Genomic DNA, 16,292 nt, shown 5'->3' on the forward strand with positions numbered 1-16,292 from the left:
GACAGAGGAAAACACAGCAGATGAAGTAGCAAGGTAAAAACCCATCAGAACAAACAAATGAAGAGGAAATAGGCAGTCTACCTGAAAAGGAATTCAGAGTAATGATAGTAAAGGTGATCCAAAATCTTAGAAATGGAATGGAGAAAATATAAGAAACCTTTAACAAGGACCTAGAAGAATTAAGAGCAAACGAAGAGTGATGAACAACAAAATAAATGAAATTTAAAATGCTCTAGAAGGAAACAATAGCAGAATAACTGAGGCAGAAGAACGGATAAGTGACCTGGAAGATAAAATAGTGGAAATAACTACTGCAGAGCAGAATAAAGAGAAAAGAATGAAAAGAATTGAGGACAGTCTTGGAGCCGTCTGGGACAACATTAAATGCACAAACATTCGAATTATACGAGTCCCAGAAGAAGAAGAGAAAAAGAAAGGGACTGGGAAAATATTTGAAGAGATTATAGTAGAAAACTTCCCTAATATGGGAAAGCAAATAGTCAATCAAGTCCATGGAGTGCAGAGAGTCCCATACAGGATAAATCCAAGGAGAAACATGCCAAGACACATATTAATCAAACTATCAAAAATTAAATACAAAAAAAATATTAAAAGCAGCAAGGGAAAAACAACAAATAACACACAAGGGAATCCCAATAAGGTTAACAGCTGATCTTTCAGCAGAAACTCTGCAAGCCAGAAGGGAGTGGCAGGACATATTTAAAGGGATGAAAGGGAAAAACCTACAACCAAGATTACTCTACACAGCAAGGATCTCATTCAGATTCGATGGAGAAATTAAAACCTTTACCGACAAGCCAAAACTAAGAGAATTCAGCACCACATAACCAGCTTTACAACAAATGCTAAAGGAACTTCTCTAGGCAGGAAACACAAGAGAAGGCAAAGACCTATAATAACAAACCCAAAACAATTAAGAAAATGGTAATAGGAACATACATATCAATAATTACTTTAAATGTAAATGGATTAAATGCTCCAACTAAAAGACAGAACGGCCAAATGGATACAACAACAAGACCCATATATATGCTGTCTACAAGAGACCCACTTCAGACCTAGGGACACCTACAGACTGAAAGTGAGGGGATGGAAAAAGATATTCCATGCAAATGGAAATCAAAAGAAAGCTGGATAGCAATACTCACATCAGATAAAATAGACTTTAAAATAAAGAATGTTACAAGAGACAAGGAAGGACACTACATAATGATCAGGAGATCAATCCAAGAAGAAGATATAACAATTGTAAATATTTATGCATCCAACATAGGAGGACCTCAATACATAAGGCAAATGCTAACAGCCATAAAAGGGGAAATTGACAGTAACACAATCATAATAGGGGATTTTAACACCCCACTTTCACCAATGGACAGATCATCCAAACAGAAAATAAATAAGGAAACACAAGCTTTAAATGATACATGAAACAAGATGGACTTAATTGATATTTATAGGACATTCCATCCAAAAACAACAGAATACACTTTCTTCTCAAGTGCTCATGGAACATTGTCCAGGATATATCATATCTTGGGTCACAAATCAAGCCTTGGTAAATTTAAGTAAATTGAAATCATATCAAGTAAATTTTCTAACCACAATGCTATGAGACTAGATATCAATTACAGGAAAAAAATCTGTTAGAAAAACAAACACATGGAGGCTAATAATACACTACTAAATAACCAAGAGATTGCTGAAGAAATCAAAGAGGAAATCAAAAAATACCTAGAAACAAATGAAAATGAAAACAGAATGACCCCAAACCTATCGGATATAGTAAAAGTAGTTCTAAGAGGGAAATTTATAGCAATACAATCCTACCTCAAGAAACAAGAAACATATCAAATATACAACCTAACCTTACACCTAAAGCAATTAGAGAAATAGAAGTAAAAGGACCCCAAGGTTAGCAGAAGGAAAGAAATCATAAAGATCAGATGAGAAATAAATGAAAAAGAAATGAAGAAAACGATAGCAAAGATCAATAAAACTAAAAGCTTTTTCTTTGAGAAGATAAACAAAATTGACAAACCATTAGCCTGACACAAGAAAAAAAGAACACTCAAATCAACAGAATTAGAAATGAAAAAGGATAAATAACATGTGACACTGCAGAAATACGAACTTACCTCAACATAAAAAAAGGCCATATATGACAAACCCACAGCCAACATCGTTCTCAATGGTGAAAAATTGACACCATTTCCTCTAAGATCAGGAACAATACAAGGTTGTCCACACTCACCACTATTATTTAACATAGTTTTGGAAGTTTTAGCCACAGCAATCAGAGAAGAAAAGGAAATAAAAGGAATCCAAACCGGAAAAGAAGAAGTAAAGCTGTCACTGTTTGCAGATGACATGATAGTATACATAGAGAATCCTAAAGATGCTATCAGAAAACTACTAGAGCTAATCAGTGAATGGGGTAAAGTAGCAGGATACAAAAGTAATGCACAGAAATCTCTTGCATTCCTATACACTAACAATGAAAAATCTGAAAGAGAAATTAAGGAAACACTCCCATTTACCATTGCAACAAAAAGAATAAAGTACCTAGGAATAAACCTACCTCAGGAGACAAAAGACCTCTATGCAGAAAACTATAAGACACTGATGAAAGAAATTAAAGATGATACAAACAGATGGGGAGATATACCATGTTCTTGGATTAGAAGAATCAACATTGTGAAAATGACTCTACTACCCAAAGCAATCTACAGATTCAATGCAATCCCTATCAAACTACCATTGGCATTTTTCACAGAATTAGAACAAAAAATTTCACCATTTGTATGGAAACAGAAAAGACCCCGAATAGCCAAAGCAATCTTGAGAAAGAAAACGGACCTGGAGGAATCAGGCTCCTAGACTTCAGGCCATACTACAAAGCTACAGTAATCAAGACAGTATGCTACTGGCACAAAAACAGAAATATTGATCAATGGAACAGGATAGAGAGCTGAGAGGTAAACCGACACACATATGGTCTCCTTATTTTTTATAAAGGAGGCAAGAATATACAATGGAGAAAAGATAGGCTCTTCAATAAGCGGTGCTGGGAAAACTGGACAGCTACATGTAAAAGAATGAAATGAGAACACTCCCTAAAACCATACACAAAAGTAAACTCAAAATGGATAACAGAGCTAAATGTAAGGCCAGAAACTATCAAACTCTTAGATGAAAACATAGGCAGAACACTCTATAACATAAATCACAGCAAGATCCTTTTTGACCCACCTCCTTGAGAAATGGAAATAAGACCAAAAATAAACAAATGGGACCTAATGAAACTTAAAACCTTTTGCACAGCAAAGGAAACCATAAACAAGACGAAAAGGCAACCCTCAGAATGGGAGAAAATATTTGCAAATGAAGAAACTGACAAAGGATTAATCTCCAAAATTTACAAGCAGCTCATGCAGCTCAATATCAAAAAAACAAACAACCCAATCCAAAAATGGGCAGAAGACCTAAATAGACATTTCTCCAAAGAAGTTATACAGATTGCCAACAAACACATGAAAGAATGCTCAACATCATTAATCATTAGAGAAATTCAAATCAAAACTACAATGAGATATCATCTCACACAAGTCAGAATGGCCATCATCAAAAAATCTACAAACTATAAATGCTGGAGAGGGTGTGGAGAAAAGGGAACCCTCTTGCACTGTTGGAGGGAATGTAAATTGATACAGCCACTATGGAGAACAGTATGGAGGTTCCTTAAAAAACTAAAAATAGAACTACCATACGACCCAGCAATCCCACTACTGGGCATATACCCTGAGAAAACCATAATTCAGAAAGAGTCATGTACCAAAATGTTCATTGCAGCTCTGTTTACAATAGCCAGGACATGGAAGCAACCTAAGTGTCCATCAACAGACCAATGGATAAAGAAGATGTGGCACATATATACAATGGAATATTACTCAGCCATAAAAAGAAACAAAATTGAGTTATTTGTAGTGAGGTGGATGGACCTAGAGTCTGTCATACAGAGTGAAGTATTTCAGAAAGAGAAAAAAATACTGTATGCTAACACATATATATGGAATCTGAGAAAAAAAAAAAGGTCATGAAGAACCTAGGGGTAAGACAGGAATAAAGACACAGACCTACTAGTGAATGGACTTGAGGATATGGGGAGGGAGAAGGGTAAGCTGTGACAAAGTGAGAGAGTGGCATGGACATATATACGCTACCAAATGTAAAATAGATAGCTAGTGGGAAGCAGCCGCATAGCACAGGGAGATCAGCTCGGTGCTTTGTGACCACCTAGAGGGGTGGGATAGGGAGGGTGGGTGGGAGACGCAAGAGGGAAGAGATACGGGAACATATGTATATGTATAACTGATTTACTTTGTTATAAAGCAGAAACTAACACACCATTGTAAAGCAATTATACTCCAATAAAGATGTTAAAAAAAAAAAAGAAATCCAAAAACTAGCTGAGCGATTCTTACATATCCGGCAAATGAGAAAATATTCACCTCAAATCAGGTAGGAAAACCTGAGGCACACTCTTGCCATAAAACCCACCCTAACACAGTTCCATACAATTGGGAAGGAATCCCCAACCCCCAGCTTCTCCCTGAGGAGCAAAGGGTTTGGACCACAATCTAGTGTCCCAACTTTATGGCTCTAGCCCAAGGGATTAGCCCCCAAAACACCTACCTCTGAAAGCCAGTGGTGCTTGCATCCGTAAGACCTACAATACCATAGCAAACAAAGAAGCAGTTCTTGACCAGCACAAGCACACAAACAATTGCTGTGGTTATTCCATCAGGGCTCAGCAGAGAGAGCAGACAAAAATTCCCATCTCCTTGTCTTTCCCTGAAAGAGGTCTAACTGCAGACTTCACAAGCTGCTATCTGAGTGTCTGGCTTCTAATTTTAGCATGTATCTACAGGCTGGCTGCAATCCTCCCCAGAGACTGGGGAAGCCAGTGGGAAGTTTCCCTGCCTCTTCCTCCTTCTGGGTGGCTCAAATGATAAAACCAAATCACCAGTATCTTACTGAAAGAGCTTACACACACATCTGGCACCCCACCTTTTGCAGCTGCCGCCTAAGGGGTGGGATCCCAAATCAGCTAGCTCTGATAGCCAACAGGACTTGCATTCGTTAAGTCCTACAGGACTATAGCAAAGAAGTGATTTTTATTTTTTATTTATTTTTTGTTTGTTTTTTTAACATTTTTATTGGAGTATAATTGCTTTACAATGGTGTGTTCATTTCTTCTATATAACAAAGTGTATCAGCTATACATATATATCCCCATATCTCCTCCCTCTTGCATTGAAGTGGTTTTTAAATAGGTGAAGGAGGGCCCCCTTCATGGCTATCCCTCCAGGGCTCAACACAGAGGTAAAACGCAAAAACTCCCTCTCCCAGTTTCTTCCTGGAAGGGTCTTAACTACATACTTTCCCAACTGCCACCTGAGGGCCCAGCTTCTAATCAACCTGAATCTAGGTGCTGACTGCGATCCTCCCCTCTGGGACACTGAAGGGTCTTGGCACACCAACTACTGTGAGCCACTAAGAACAAAGAAGGTGGCTTGGACAATCACAAGGGTTTGAGAGGCAACCAGGGGCTCAGGCTAGGCAGATTGACAAGGTTCATCTATACGAGACCACTCTGTCGAGACTAGGAGAGGTATCTGTTTTATCTGATGTACAGAAAACAACACAGAGAGTCAAGGAAAATGAACAAACAGAGGAATATGTGCCAAACAAGATGAATCTAAAGAAGCAGACCTTAATGAAATGTAGATAAGTGATTTTCCTGCTACATTTGAAAATAATGGCCTTAAAGATGCTCACTGGGGTGAGATCAAAAAAACACAAATCACCCAATTTATAAATGGGCAATGGACCTACATAGTCATTTTCCCAAAGAAGACATACAAATGGCTAACAGGTACATGAAAAGATGCTCAACATCACTAATCATAGGTTAAATGTAAATGAAAACCACAGAGATATCACCTCACACTTGTTAGGATGTATATTATCAAAAAGACAAGAGATAACAAGTGTTGGTGGTGATGAGGAGTTAGTTGGTGAGGAAGTGGACAAAAGGGGACCATTGTGGACTGTTGGTGGGAATGTAAATTGGCACAGCCACTATGGAAAACAGTATGGAGGGTCCTTAAGAAATTAAAAATAGAACTACCATATGATCCAAAGGAAACAAAACCATTATCTTGAAGAGATATCTGCACTCCCATGTTCATAGCATCATTATTCACAATAGCCAAAGTATGGAAATAAACTAAGTGTCTGTCAACAGATGAGTGGATAAAGAACATGTGGTATCTACATACACTGAAACACTGTTCAACCTTTAAAGAGAAGGAGATCTGCCATTTGCAACAACATAGTATAATGCACTCCAGGTTCATCTAAGTGAAATAAACCAGGCAGAAAAAGAAAAGTACTGCATGGTATCACTTATATATGGAAGGGAGGGAGGGAGGGAGGGAGGGAGGAAGGAAGGAAGGAAGGAAGGAAGGAAGAAAGAAAGAAAGAAAGAAAGAAAGAAAGAAAGAAAGAAAGAAAGAAAGAAAGAAAGAAAGAAAGAAAGAAAGAAAGAAAGAAAGAAAGAAAGAAAGAGAAAGAAAGAAAGAAAGGAAGGAAGGAAGGAAGGAGATTGGTTCAAGATGGCAGGGTAGAAGGATGTGCTCTCACTCCATCTTGAGAGAACACTGGAATCACAGCTAACTGCTGAACAATCATTGACAGGAAGACACTGGAACTCACCATAAAAGATAACCCACATCCAAAGAAAAAGGAGAAGCCACAATGAGACAGTAGGAGGGGCGCAATCACAATAAAATCAAATCCCATAAATGTTGGGTGGGTGACCCACAAACTGGAGAACACTTATACCACAGAAGTCCACCCACTGGAGTGAAGGTTCTGAGCCCCATGTCAGGTTTCCGAACCTGAGGGTCCGGCAATGGCAGGAAGAATTCCTAGAGAATCAGACTTTGAAGGCTAACAGTATTTGAGTGCAGGACTTCAACAGGACTGGGGGAAACAGAGACTCCACTCTTGGAGGGCACACACAAAGTAGTGTGCGCATCGGGACCCAGGGGAAGGAGCAGTGACCCCATAGAGACTGCAACAGACCTACCTGCTAGTGTTGGAAGGTCTCCTGCAGAGGCAGGGGGTGGCTCTGTCTCACCATGAGGACAAGGACACTGGCAGCAGAAATCCTGGGAAGTACTCCTTGGCGTGACCCCTCCCAGAGTCCACCAGTAGCCCCAACAAAGAGTCAGGGTAGGCTCCAGTGATGGGTCACCTCAAGGCAAACAACCAACAGGGAAGGGACCCAGCCCCACCCATCAGAAGACAAGTGGATTAAAGTTTTACTGAGCTCTGCCCACCAGAGCAACAGCCAGCTCTACCCACCACCAGTCCCTCCCATCAGGAAACTTGCACAAGCTTCTTAGAGAGCCTCATCCACCAGAGGGCAGACAGCAGAAGCAAGAAGAACTACAATCCTGCAGCCTGTGGAACAAAATCCACATTCATAGAAAGATAAACAAGATGAAAAGGCAGAGGGCTATGAACCAGATGAAGGAACAAGATAAAACCCCAGAAACACAACTAAATGAAGTGGAGATAGGCAACTGTCCAGAAAAAGAATTCAGAATAATGATAGTGAAGATGATCCAGGACCTCGGAAAAACAATGGAGGCAAAGATCGAGAAGATGCAAGAAATGTTTAACAAAGACCTAGAAGAATTAAAGAACAAGCAAACAGAGATGAAAAATACAATAATTGAAATGAAAACCACACTAGAAGGAATCAATAGCAGAATAACTGAGGCAGAAGAACGGATAAGTGACCTGGAAGACAGAATGGTGAAATTCACTGCTGTGGAACAGAATAAAGAAAAAGAAATGAGGACAGCCTAAGAGACTTCTGGGACAACATTAAACACAACAACATTTGCATTATAGGGGCCCCAGAAGGAGAAGAGAGAGAGAAAGGACCTGAGAAAATATTTGATGATCCAAAACATATGGGATGTGGCAAAAGCAGTTCTAAGAGGGAAGTTCATAGCTATACAAGCCTACATCCAGAAACAAGAAAAATCTCAAATAAACAACCGAACTTTAAACCTAAAGCAAATAGAGAAAGAAGAACAAAAAACCCACAACTTTAGCAGAAGGAAAGAAATCATAAAGATCAGAGCAGAAATAACTGAAATAGAAACAAAGAAAACAATGGCCAAGATCAATAAAACTAAAAGCTGATTCTTTGAGAAGATAAACAAAATTGCCATACTTATCAAGAAACAGAGGGAGAGGACTCAAATCAATAAAATTAGAAATGAAAAAGGAGAAGTTACAACAAACACTGCAGAAACACAAAGCATCCTCGGAGACTACTACAAGCAATTCTATGCCAATAAAACGGACAACCTGGAAGAAATGGACAAATTCTTAAAAAGGTATAACCTCCCAAGACTGAGCCAGGAATAAATAGAAAATATGAACAGACGAGTCATAAGTAACGAAATTGAAACTGTGATGAAAAATTTTCCAACAAACAAAAGTCAAGGACCAGATGGCTTCACAGGTGAATTCTATCAAACATTTAGAGAAGAGCTAACACCCATCTTTCTCAAACCCTTCCAAAAAATTGCAGAGGAAGGAACACTCCCAAACTCATTCTATGAGGCCACCATCACCCTGATACCAAAACCAGACAGAGACACTACACAAAAAGAAAACTACAGACCAATATCACTGATGAATATACATGCAAAAATCCGCAACAAAATACTAGCAAACAGAATCCAACAGCACATTAAAAGGATCATACACCATGACCAAGTGGGATTTATCCCAGGGATGCAAGAATTCATCAATATATGCAAATCAATCAATGTGATACACCATATTAACAATATGAATAATAAAACCATATGATCATCTCAATAGATGCAGAAAAAGCTTTGGACAAAATTCAACACCGATTTATGATAAAACTCTCCAGAAAGTGGGCATAGAGGGAATCTACCTCAACATAATAAAGGCCATGTATGACAAACCCACAGCAAACATCATTCTCAATGGTGAAAAACTGAAAGCATTACCTCTAAGATCAGGAACAAGACAAGTAGGTCCACTCTCACCATTATTATTCAACATAGCTTTGGAAGTCCTAGCCACGGCAATCAGAAAAGAAAAAGAAATAAAAGGAATACAAATTGGAAAAGAAGAAGTAAAACTATCACTGTTTGCAGATGACATGATAGTATACATAGAGAATCCTAAAGATGCCACCAGAAAACTACTAGAGCTAATCAATGAATTTGGTAAAGTTGCAGGATACAAAATTAATGCACAGACATCTCTTGCATTCCTATAAACTAATGATGAAAAATCTGAAAGAGAAATTAAGGAAACACTCCCATTTACCATTGCAACAAAAAGAATAAAATACCTAGGAATAAACCTACCTAGGGAGACAAAAGATCTGTATGCAGAAAACTATAAGACACTGATAAAAGTAATTAAAGATGATACCAACAGATGGAGATATATACCATGTTCTTGGATTGGAAGAATCAATATTGTGAAAATGAGTACACTACCCAAAGCAATCTACAGATTCAATGCAATCCCTATCAAATTACTAATGGCATTTTTTACAGAACTAGAACAAAAAATCTTAAAATTTGTATGGAGACAAAAAAGACCCCGAATAGCCAAAGCAGTCTTGAGGGAAAAAAACGGAGCTTGAGGAATAAGACTCTCTGACATCAGACTATACTACAAAGCTACAGTAATCAAGACAATATGGTACTGGCACAAAAACAGAAACATAGATCAATGGAACAAGATAGAAAGCCCAGAGATAAACCCACGCACCTATGGTCAACTAATCTATGACAAAGGAGGCAAGAATATACAATGGAGAAAAGACAGTCTCTTCAGTAAGTGGTGCTGGGAAAACTGGACAGCTACATGTAAAAGAATTAAATTAGAACACTCCCTAAAACCATACACAAAAGTAAACTCAAAATGTATTAAAGACCTAAACGTAAGGCCAGACACTATCAAACTCTTAGAGGAAAACATAGCCAGAACACTCTATGACATAAATCACAGCAAGATCCTTTTTGACCCACCTCCTAGAGAAATGGAAATAAAAACAAAAATAAACAAATGGGCCCTAATGAAACTTAAAAGCCTTTGCACAGCAAAGGAAACCATAAACAAGACAAAAAGACAACACTCAGAATGGGAGAAAATGTTTGCAAATGAAGCCACTGACAAAGGATTAACCTCCAAAATTTACAAGCAGTGCATGCAGCTCAATATTGAAAAAAACAAACAACCCAATCCAAAAATGGGCAGAAGACCTAAACAGACATTTCTCCAAAGAAGAGATACAGATTGCCAACAAACACATGAAAGGATGCTCAACATCACTAACCATTAGAGAAAGGCAAAAGTGCAATGAAGTATCACCTCACACCTGTCAGAATGGCCATCATCAAGAAATCTATAAAGAATAAATGCTAGAGAGGGTGTGGAGAAAAGTGAATCCTCTTTCACTGTTGGTGGGAATGTAAATTGATACAGCTACTATGGAGAACAGTATGGAGGTTCCTTAAAAAACTAAAAATAGAATTACCATATGACCCAGCAATCCCACTACTGGGCATATACCCAGAGAAAACCACAATTCAAAAAGACACATGCACCCCAATGTTCACTGCAGCACTATTTACAATAGCCAGGTCATGGAAGCAACCTAAATGCCCATCGACAGATGAATGGATAAAGAAATGTGGTACATATATACAATGGAATATTACTCAGCCATAAAAAATAACGAAATTGGGTCATTTGCTGAGACATGGATGGATCTAGAGACTGTCATACAGAGTGAAGTAAGCAGGAAAGAGAAAAACAAATATAGTATAACAACACATATATGTGGAACCTAGGAAAATGGTACAGATGAACCGTCTTGCAGGACAGAAATTGAGACACAGATGTAGAGAACCAATGTATAGACACTAAAGAGGGAAAGTGGCAGGGGCATGGGTGTGGTGGTGTGATGAATTGGGAGATTGGGATTGACATGTATACACTGATGTGTATAAAATGGATGACTTATAAGAACTTGCTGTATAAAAAGTAAATAAAGTAAAATTCAAAGGAAAAAAGCAAGAAAGAAAGGAGTCAAACTCATAGAAACTGAGTAGAAAAGTCATTGCCATGGCAGGGGCTAGGAGGCTGGGGAATAGATATAGGTTAGTAAAAGGGTATAAACTTTCACTTATAAGATAAATAAGGTCTGAGGATCTAATTAATGTAAAACATGGTGAGTATAATTGACAACAGTGTACTGTATAATTGAAATTTGCTGAGAGTAGAACTTAAAATGCCCTCACAAAACAAAACAAAAATGTAAATCTGTGAGGTGATGGATGTGTTAATTAACTCAGTGAGGGGTATCCTTTCACAATGTATATGTTCATCACGTTGTACACTTTAAATATTTTACTACTTTATTTGGCAATTATACCTCAATACATCTGAAAAAATTAGGAAGCATCCATCTAATTCAATCATACAACTCTTGGCCATTAACCTCTGGTGGTGTCTCTAGCTACTGGAAGTGTAATTTGGGAAAGCACTTTGCCAGGCAATGGTGATGCCCAACCTTGCTCCTCGCCCTGCACCCACCCTGGAGTTCTATTGCAACAAGTTGCCACCACCTCATAATTCACTAGAGTTGTACTGGATTTTGAAAATCTTTGGTTTCTGCAAACCTCCTTCCAGTCCTCATGAAGTCCAACTATGTAGCTATTTCAGGTGTCTGCACTGAGATTCTTGCCCATTTCTTCACCAATATTGACAATCCCATCCCTCCAATGTGTGAAGTAACCTAAGCAAGTCTCTGTTCTTGTAACAACATGAGCATGACACAAAGCCCTTGCTCTGCCATTTATGGGCTATTTGGCAACAAGCTTGTTATTTCAGCACTGAGCATACCTAGCAACCTTAGCAACCTGAGTAACATTTAGATGGTTGTGAAGAAAAAGCTAATTACCATTTACTAGATACCTGCTATGTACCAGGCACTGTTAGATGTTTTTAAAAGTTAGCTCATTTCAGTAAGGAGGATTATGACCATAATGCAAAATGCCCTGTAAACAGTTAACACTATAAAAATGTAAGAAATTATTTTTGTGGGGCATTAATGCTGAAATCCCTCCCTTACAATAAGAAAATTAGCAGAAAGCATTCCCATAGTGCCTCATACTTCTCTCAAGGCCCTTAATGTGAACAAAAGGCAAATGGTGATATTGCATGTGTCTGCATTCCTTCATCAGACGGCTAACAATCAGAGGACAGAGACTAGGTATTATTTCTCTTTTTATGTCCATACCCAAACACAATGAGCACAGTGCTATATTCAAAATAGGTGCCTAGCAAATGTGTGTTAAAGAATCCAAAGGCAATTTAGGGTGAGAGGATCAGGCACTAATGGACAATGCTGATAAACGTGATGACCAACTGATAAAGGTGATATAGATGATGGAACTGCCATGCTTAGAAACAACTCTTATCCTTACCATGGCCTATAGCCCTACGGTATCCATCTGCTGCTGATTTCCTTGACTTCATTACACTTAAAACATGTTCTCCTTACTATATTTCACACATATATATATTTCATATATATCAAGCAACTTCTATGTCAGGGCCTTTGCCTTTGCTGTTTCCTTTGTCTGAATCACTCTTCCCCTAGATATCTTCATGGCTTATTCTCACTTCATTCAGATCTTTGTCCAAATGACACCTTCTCAGAGAAAACTTTTCTGCTGTCCTTTCTAAAACAGAATGCTTTATATCTCTCTAGCCCATTACCCTGCTCTATTTTTCTTCATCACACTTATCAATTTCCAACATTATAATTCTAATAGTTTGTCTATCTCTCCCACTAACCTATAAGCTTCAATTAGGGTAGAGATGTCTTATTCACCGTGACAACTCCAGCACCTGGAACAAAGAAAAAACCTCTTAACCAAATACAATTCTTTCTTTTCTCTAGTTGACCTACTATGCCCAGAGATTCTGCCAGCATGAATTGTAGTTGTGATCAATAGGATCAGAATGACATGCCAGAAAACCTGACATATGGAAACAAGTAACCGAAATAGAGCCTTTTCCTGAGAGAGCAGGGGAGGTATGCAAGTAGGGGTGCCTTCTCTAAAATATGAAATACAACTTTCTGATTAAATAGGTATATGCTGCCCAGGAACCACTAGGTTTCCTGGATTTTTTAAAATCAAGAGCCTGTAACATCGTTGCAATAATTTTAAGGTATAGATTTTATAAACAACCATGAGGCTACTAGCTTAAGTCAAAACCTTTTTCTAGAGCAGTGAGGGGGAACTTGTAAAAGCCTTTGTGTTGATTGTGAGCTTGGGCCTTAATGAGAACATCACTTAATTTTCAAGAAATATAAAATTTAACCAATCCAACAAGTAGGTATCTCATGTAAGTACTTAGATTCTTCTTCCCCTCCTGTCTTCTACTTTTGACGTTGTAACTATGACATCAATAATGGTGTCCCAGTGAATGCTCTAACTGTGCTATTCCTCCCCACTCTTTAATCCCGCTGACCTCCTTGCTTTATCTGTGTTTCACTCCAGTCACCTATCACCTTAAGCCAACTTTACTGTAACAACAACATCTGCCCATAGTGAGTATAACCACCAACAGGAGAAAACAACTGTTCTACTATTGAGTGTTCACAATTCTTATAGTATGGATGTCATAGTTACTGTTCACATAAAGAATTGCTATACTGTGGCCATTTAACTGGAAGACTTATTGAAGGTACTTCTATTGTATATAAGTTTGGGTCTCCAGGAAGCAGATCTTGAGAAGTTTAGGAGTGCACAAGGTTTACTGAAGAGGAATGTGCATGAAAGACAAAAAAAGGAATAAAGCAGCATAAGCAGGAAGAGCCTTCAGATTGTGATGCAGATCTGACATATGTGGAAGGAAAGTGGAAAGGAAGCAAGCTTTAGCAAGGAGAGTTTCAGGTCAACGTGTAGATCTGAGAAAATCTTGGCAAACCCAATGGGGAGATCTGGAGCAAAGATTTACCATTAGAAGCCACCCCCATTGGACAGAAAGGACCAGGCACTAGTAAATACACCATTCTCAGTCATTGGCTGATGCCCACTGGGGAAGCGCATGGCCTCCCCTCAAACACTGAAGCAGATCCTAAAGGTGCTGCACCTGGAGAGTGTCAGCTCACTGTACAACTTGCAGATGAACAGCAAGTTATTTCTTGAAAGGAGATCCAAGCAGTGTACCTCCATGGCTGCCACACCTGGCGATCAAATTGCACCTGGAAATTATAGCCATCCATTGTTTCAATCATCTATGAACGAGGCAGGTCCCTCAAATTACAAACCACAGCTGAGTGGGAGCGTGCTAAGTAGGTGACAGTGTCAGATTCTGGACTTTTGCAGAAGTGGAAAATGAGATGACTCTGACTACCTGACAATTAATTAGGAGGGTAGAGGCCAGGCAAAGGAACTATGAAGATGTGGCTGCCTTTAAGGCTTGATGTTAGTTACTGTGGGTCAGAAATTTGGGTTCAAGAACCTGGTGCCATTGGTATTTTGGCTGAAATAGATAAAAATAAACTATATTAAGTTTAGAGAGATATCATGTTCATGGGTGGTGAGACAATATTATAAATTAAGTGATTATCTCTAAAATTAAATTGGAACATTAAGTGCAGTTTCAGTAAAAACACACAAAAGGAGTGATTTCTTTGAAACCAAGTCAGTAAATATAAGGAAGAACAAATGTAAAGATCAGTTAGGGCAAAGGTGATGAGTCTTACTAACATAATTTAGACTGTAAGATTGTGTGATATATGTATATATATCATATATATATTATATGATATGTAAGAAAAGATAAATAGATGACTTTATGAGAATAAAAAGCACAGAAGCAGATCCATCATGACGAAAACTTGAGTTATAACAGAGATTTCATACAAATCTGTGGGAAGAGAATAGATTATTCAATAAATGGCCCTAGGAAAACTGGAAAAGTAGTAAACAAACTGGAGAGAAATGAAATTAGATCTCTACTTCTTGCCCTGTGTACAAATGGCCTCCAAGTGGACTAAAGACATAACTGTGAAAAGCCGAACCTGAGTACATACCATTTAAGACACTATGAGCACAAGGAGTAATTTCTTGATAAGCAACTGGAACAGAACATTGAAAATATTGATAAATTTCATTGCATTAAAATTTAAATCTTCTATGTGGCCAAGACCTATAACCATAGTGGAAGATAAACCACAGGTTTGGAGAAGATATTTATAATGCATGTAACCAAGAATTAGTATTTAAAATGTATATGTAATGGCTGTAAGTAAAAAGTTTTTAAAGACAACCAGAAGAAAATTAGAAAAGGGGATAGAACATTTCTGGAAGAGGAAAAACCAGTGCCTGATAAATGTACAAAAAACAGTTCAACTTCATTAATAATCAGGGGAAGACAAATGAAACCATGAAGTTATACCCTGTTACCCCAACAGATTGGCAAATACTAAAAGATTGAAAATACAAAGTGTTGGCAAGGATATGGAGAAATGGGAGCTCTCATACCTTACTGGTGGGTGTATAAAAATGTATAACCATTTTGGATTTGGCAATAACTAGGAGTTAACAGTAGTGCATACCCTTCAACAAAGCAATTCCTCTAGGACTATATTTTAGATTAGAACCATTCACATATGTGTAATGGAGTACCTGTATAAGAATATTCACTGCAGCATCATTTGTAAAAATAAAATATTGGATGCAATTTAAGTATCCATTAACAGAAAAATGGAAAAACAAAGTATTGCATAAAAAGTCATATTAAAAATTGGGGCTTCCCTGGTGGCTCAGTGGTTGAGAGTCCGCCTGCCGATGCAGGGGACACGGGTTCGTGCCCTGGTCCGGGAGGATCCCACATGCCACGGAGTGGCTGGGCCCCTGAGCCATGGCCGCTGAGCCTGCGCGTCTGGAGCCTGTGCTCCGCAGCGGGAGAGGCCATAATGGTGAGAGGCCCACGTACGGCAAAAAAAAAAAAAAGTCATATTAAAAATTAAAATGAATATACCAACATTCTGTGTATTAACTTAGAAGATGTATTTCAAAGATCCAATGTTCAGTGAAAAACAAGAA

The 16,292-nt window shown here is 38.3% G+C and overlaps 2 protein-coding genes across 22 annotated transcripts in view; one reads left to right on the forward strand and one right to left on the reverse strand.

The window, feature by feature from the left end:
• Positions 1–16,292, reverse strand: part of GABRA3 (gamma-aminobutyric acid type A receptor subunit alpha3) — a 428,677-nt gene that overhangs the window by 311,041 nt on the left and 101,344 nt on the right. Inside the window, exon 1 of one of the 3 annotated variants that reach the window (XM_049705029.1) lies at positions 4,717–4,906. The exons of the other annotated variants lie outside the window; for them this stretch is intronic. Within the exon in view, the coding sequence (XP_049560986.1) occupies positions 4,717–4,741 (25 nt within the window). The 5' untranslated portion in view covers positions 4,742–4,906. Of the gene's footprint in view, positions 1–4,716; positions 4,907–16,292 lie in introns of those variants that run through there. 3 annotated transcript variants of the gene reach the window in all.
• Positions 1–16,292, forward strand: part of LOC117198203 (paraneoplastic antigen Ma6F-like) — a 160,773-nt gene that overhangs the window by 38,608 nt on the left and 105,873 nt on the right. The gene's annotated exons all lie outside the window — the stretch shown is intronic.

The sequence above is a fragment of the Orcinus orca genome, chromosome X, assembly GCF_937001465.1.
Source record: "Orcinus orca chromosome X, mOrcOrc1.1, whole genome shotgun sequence".
NCBI lineage: Eukaryota > Metazoa > Chordata > Mammalia > Artiodactyla > Delphinidae > Orcinus > Orcinus orca.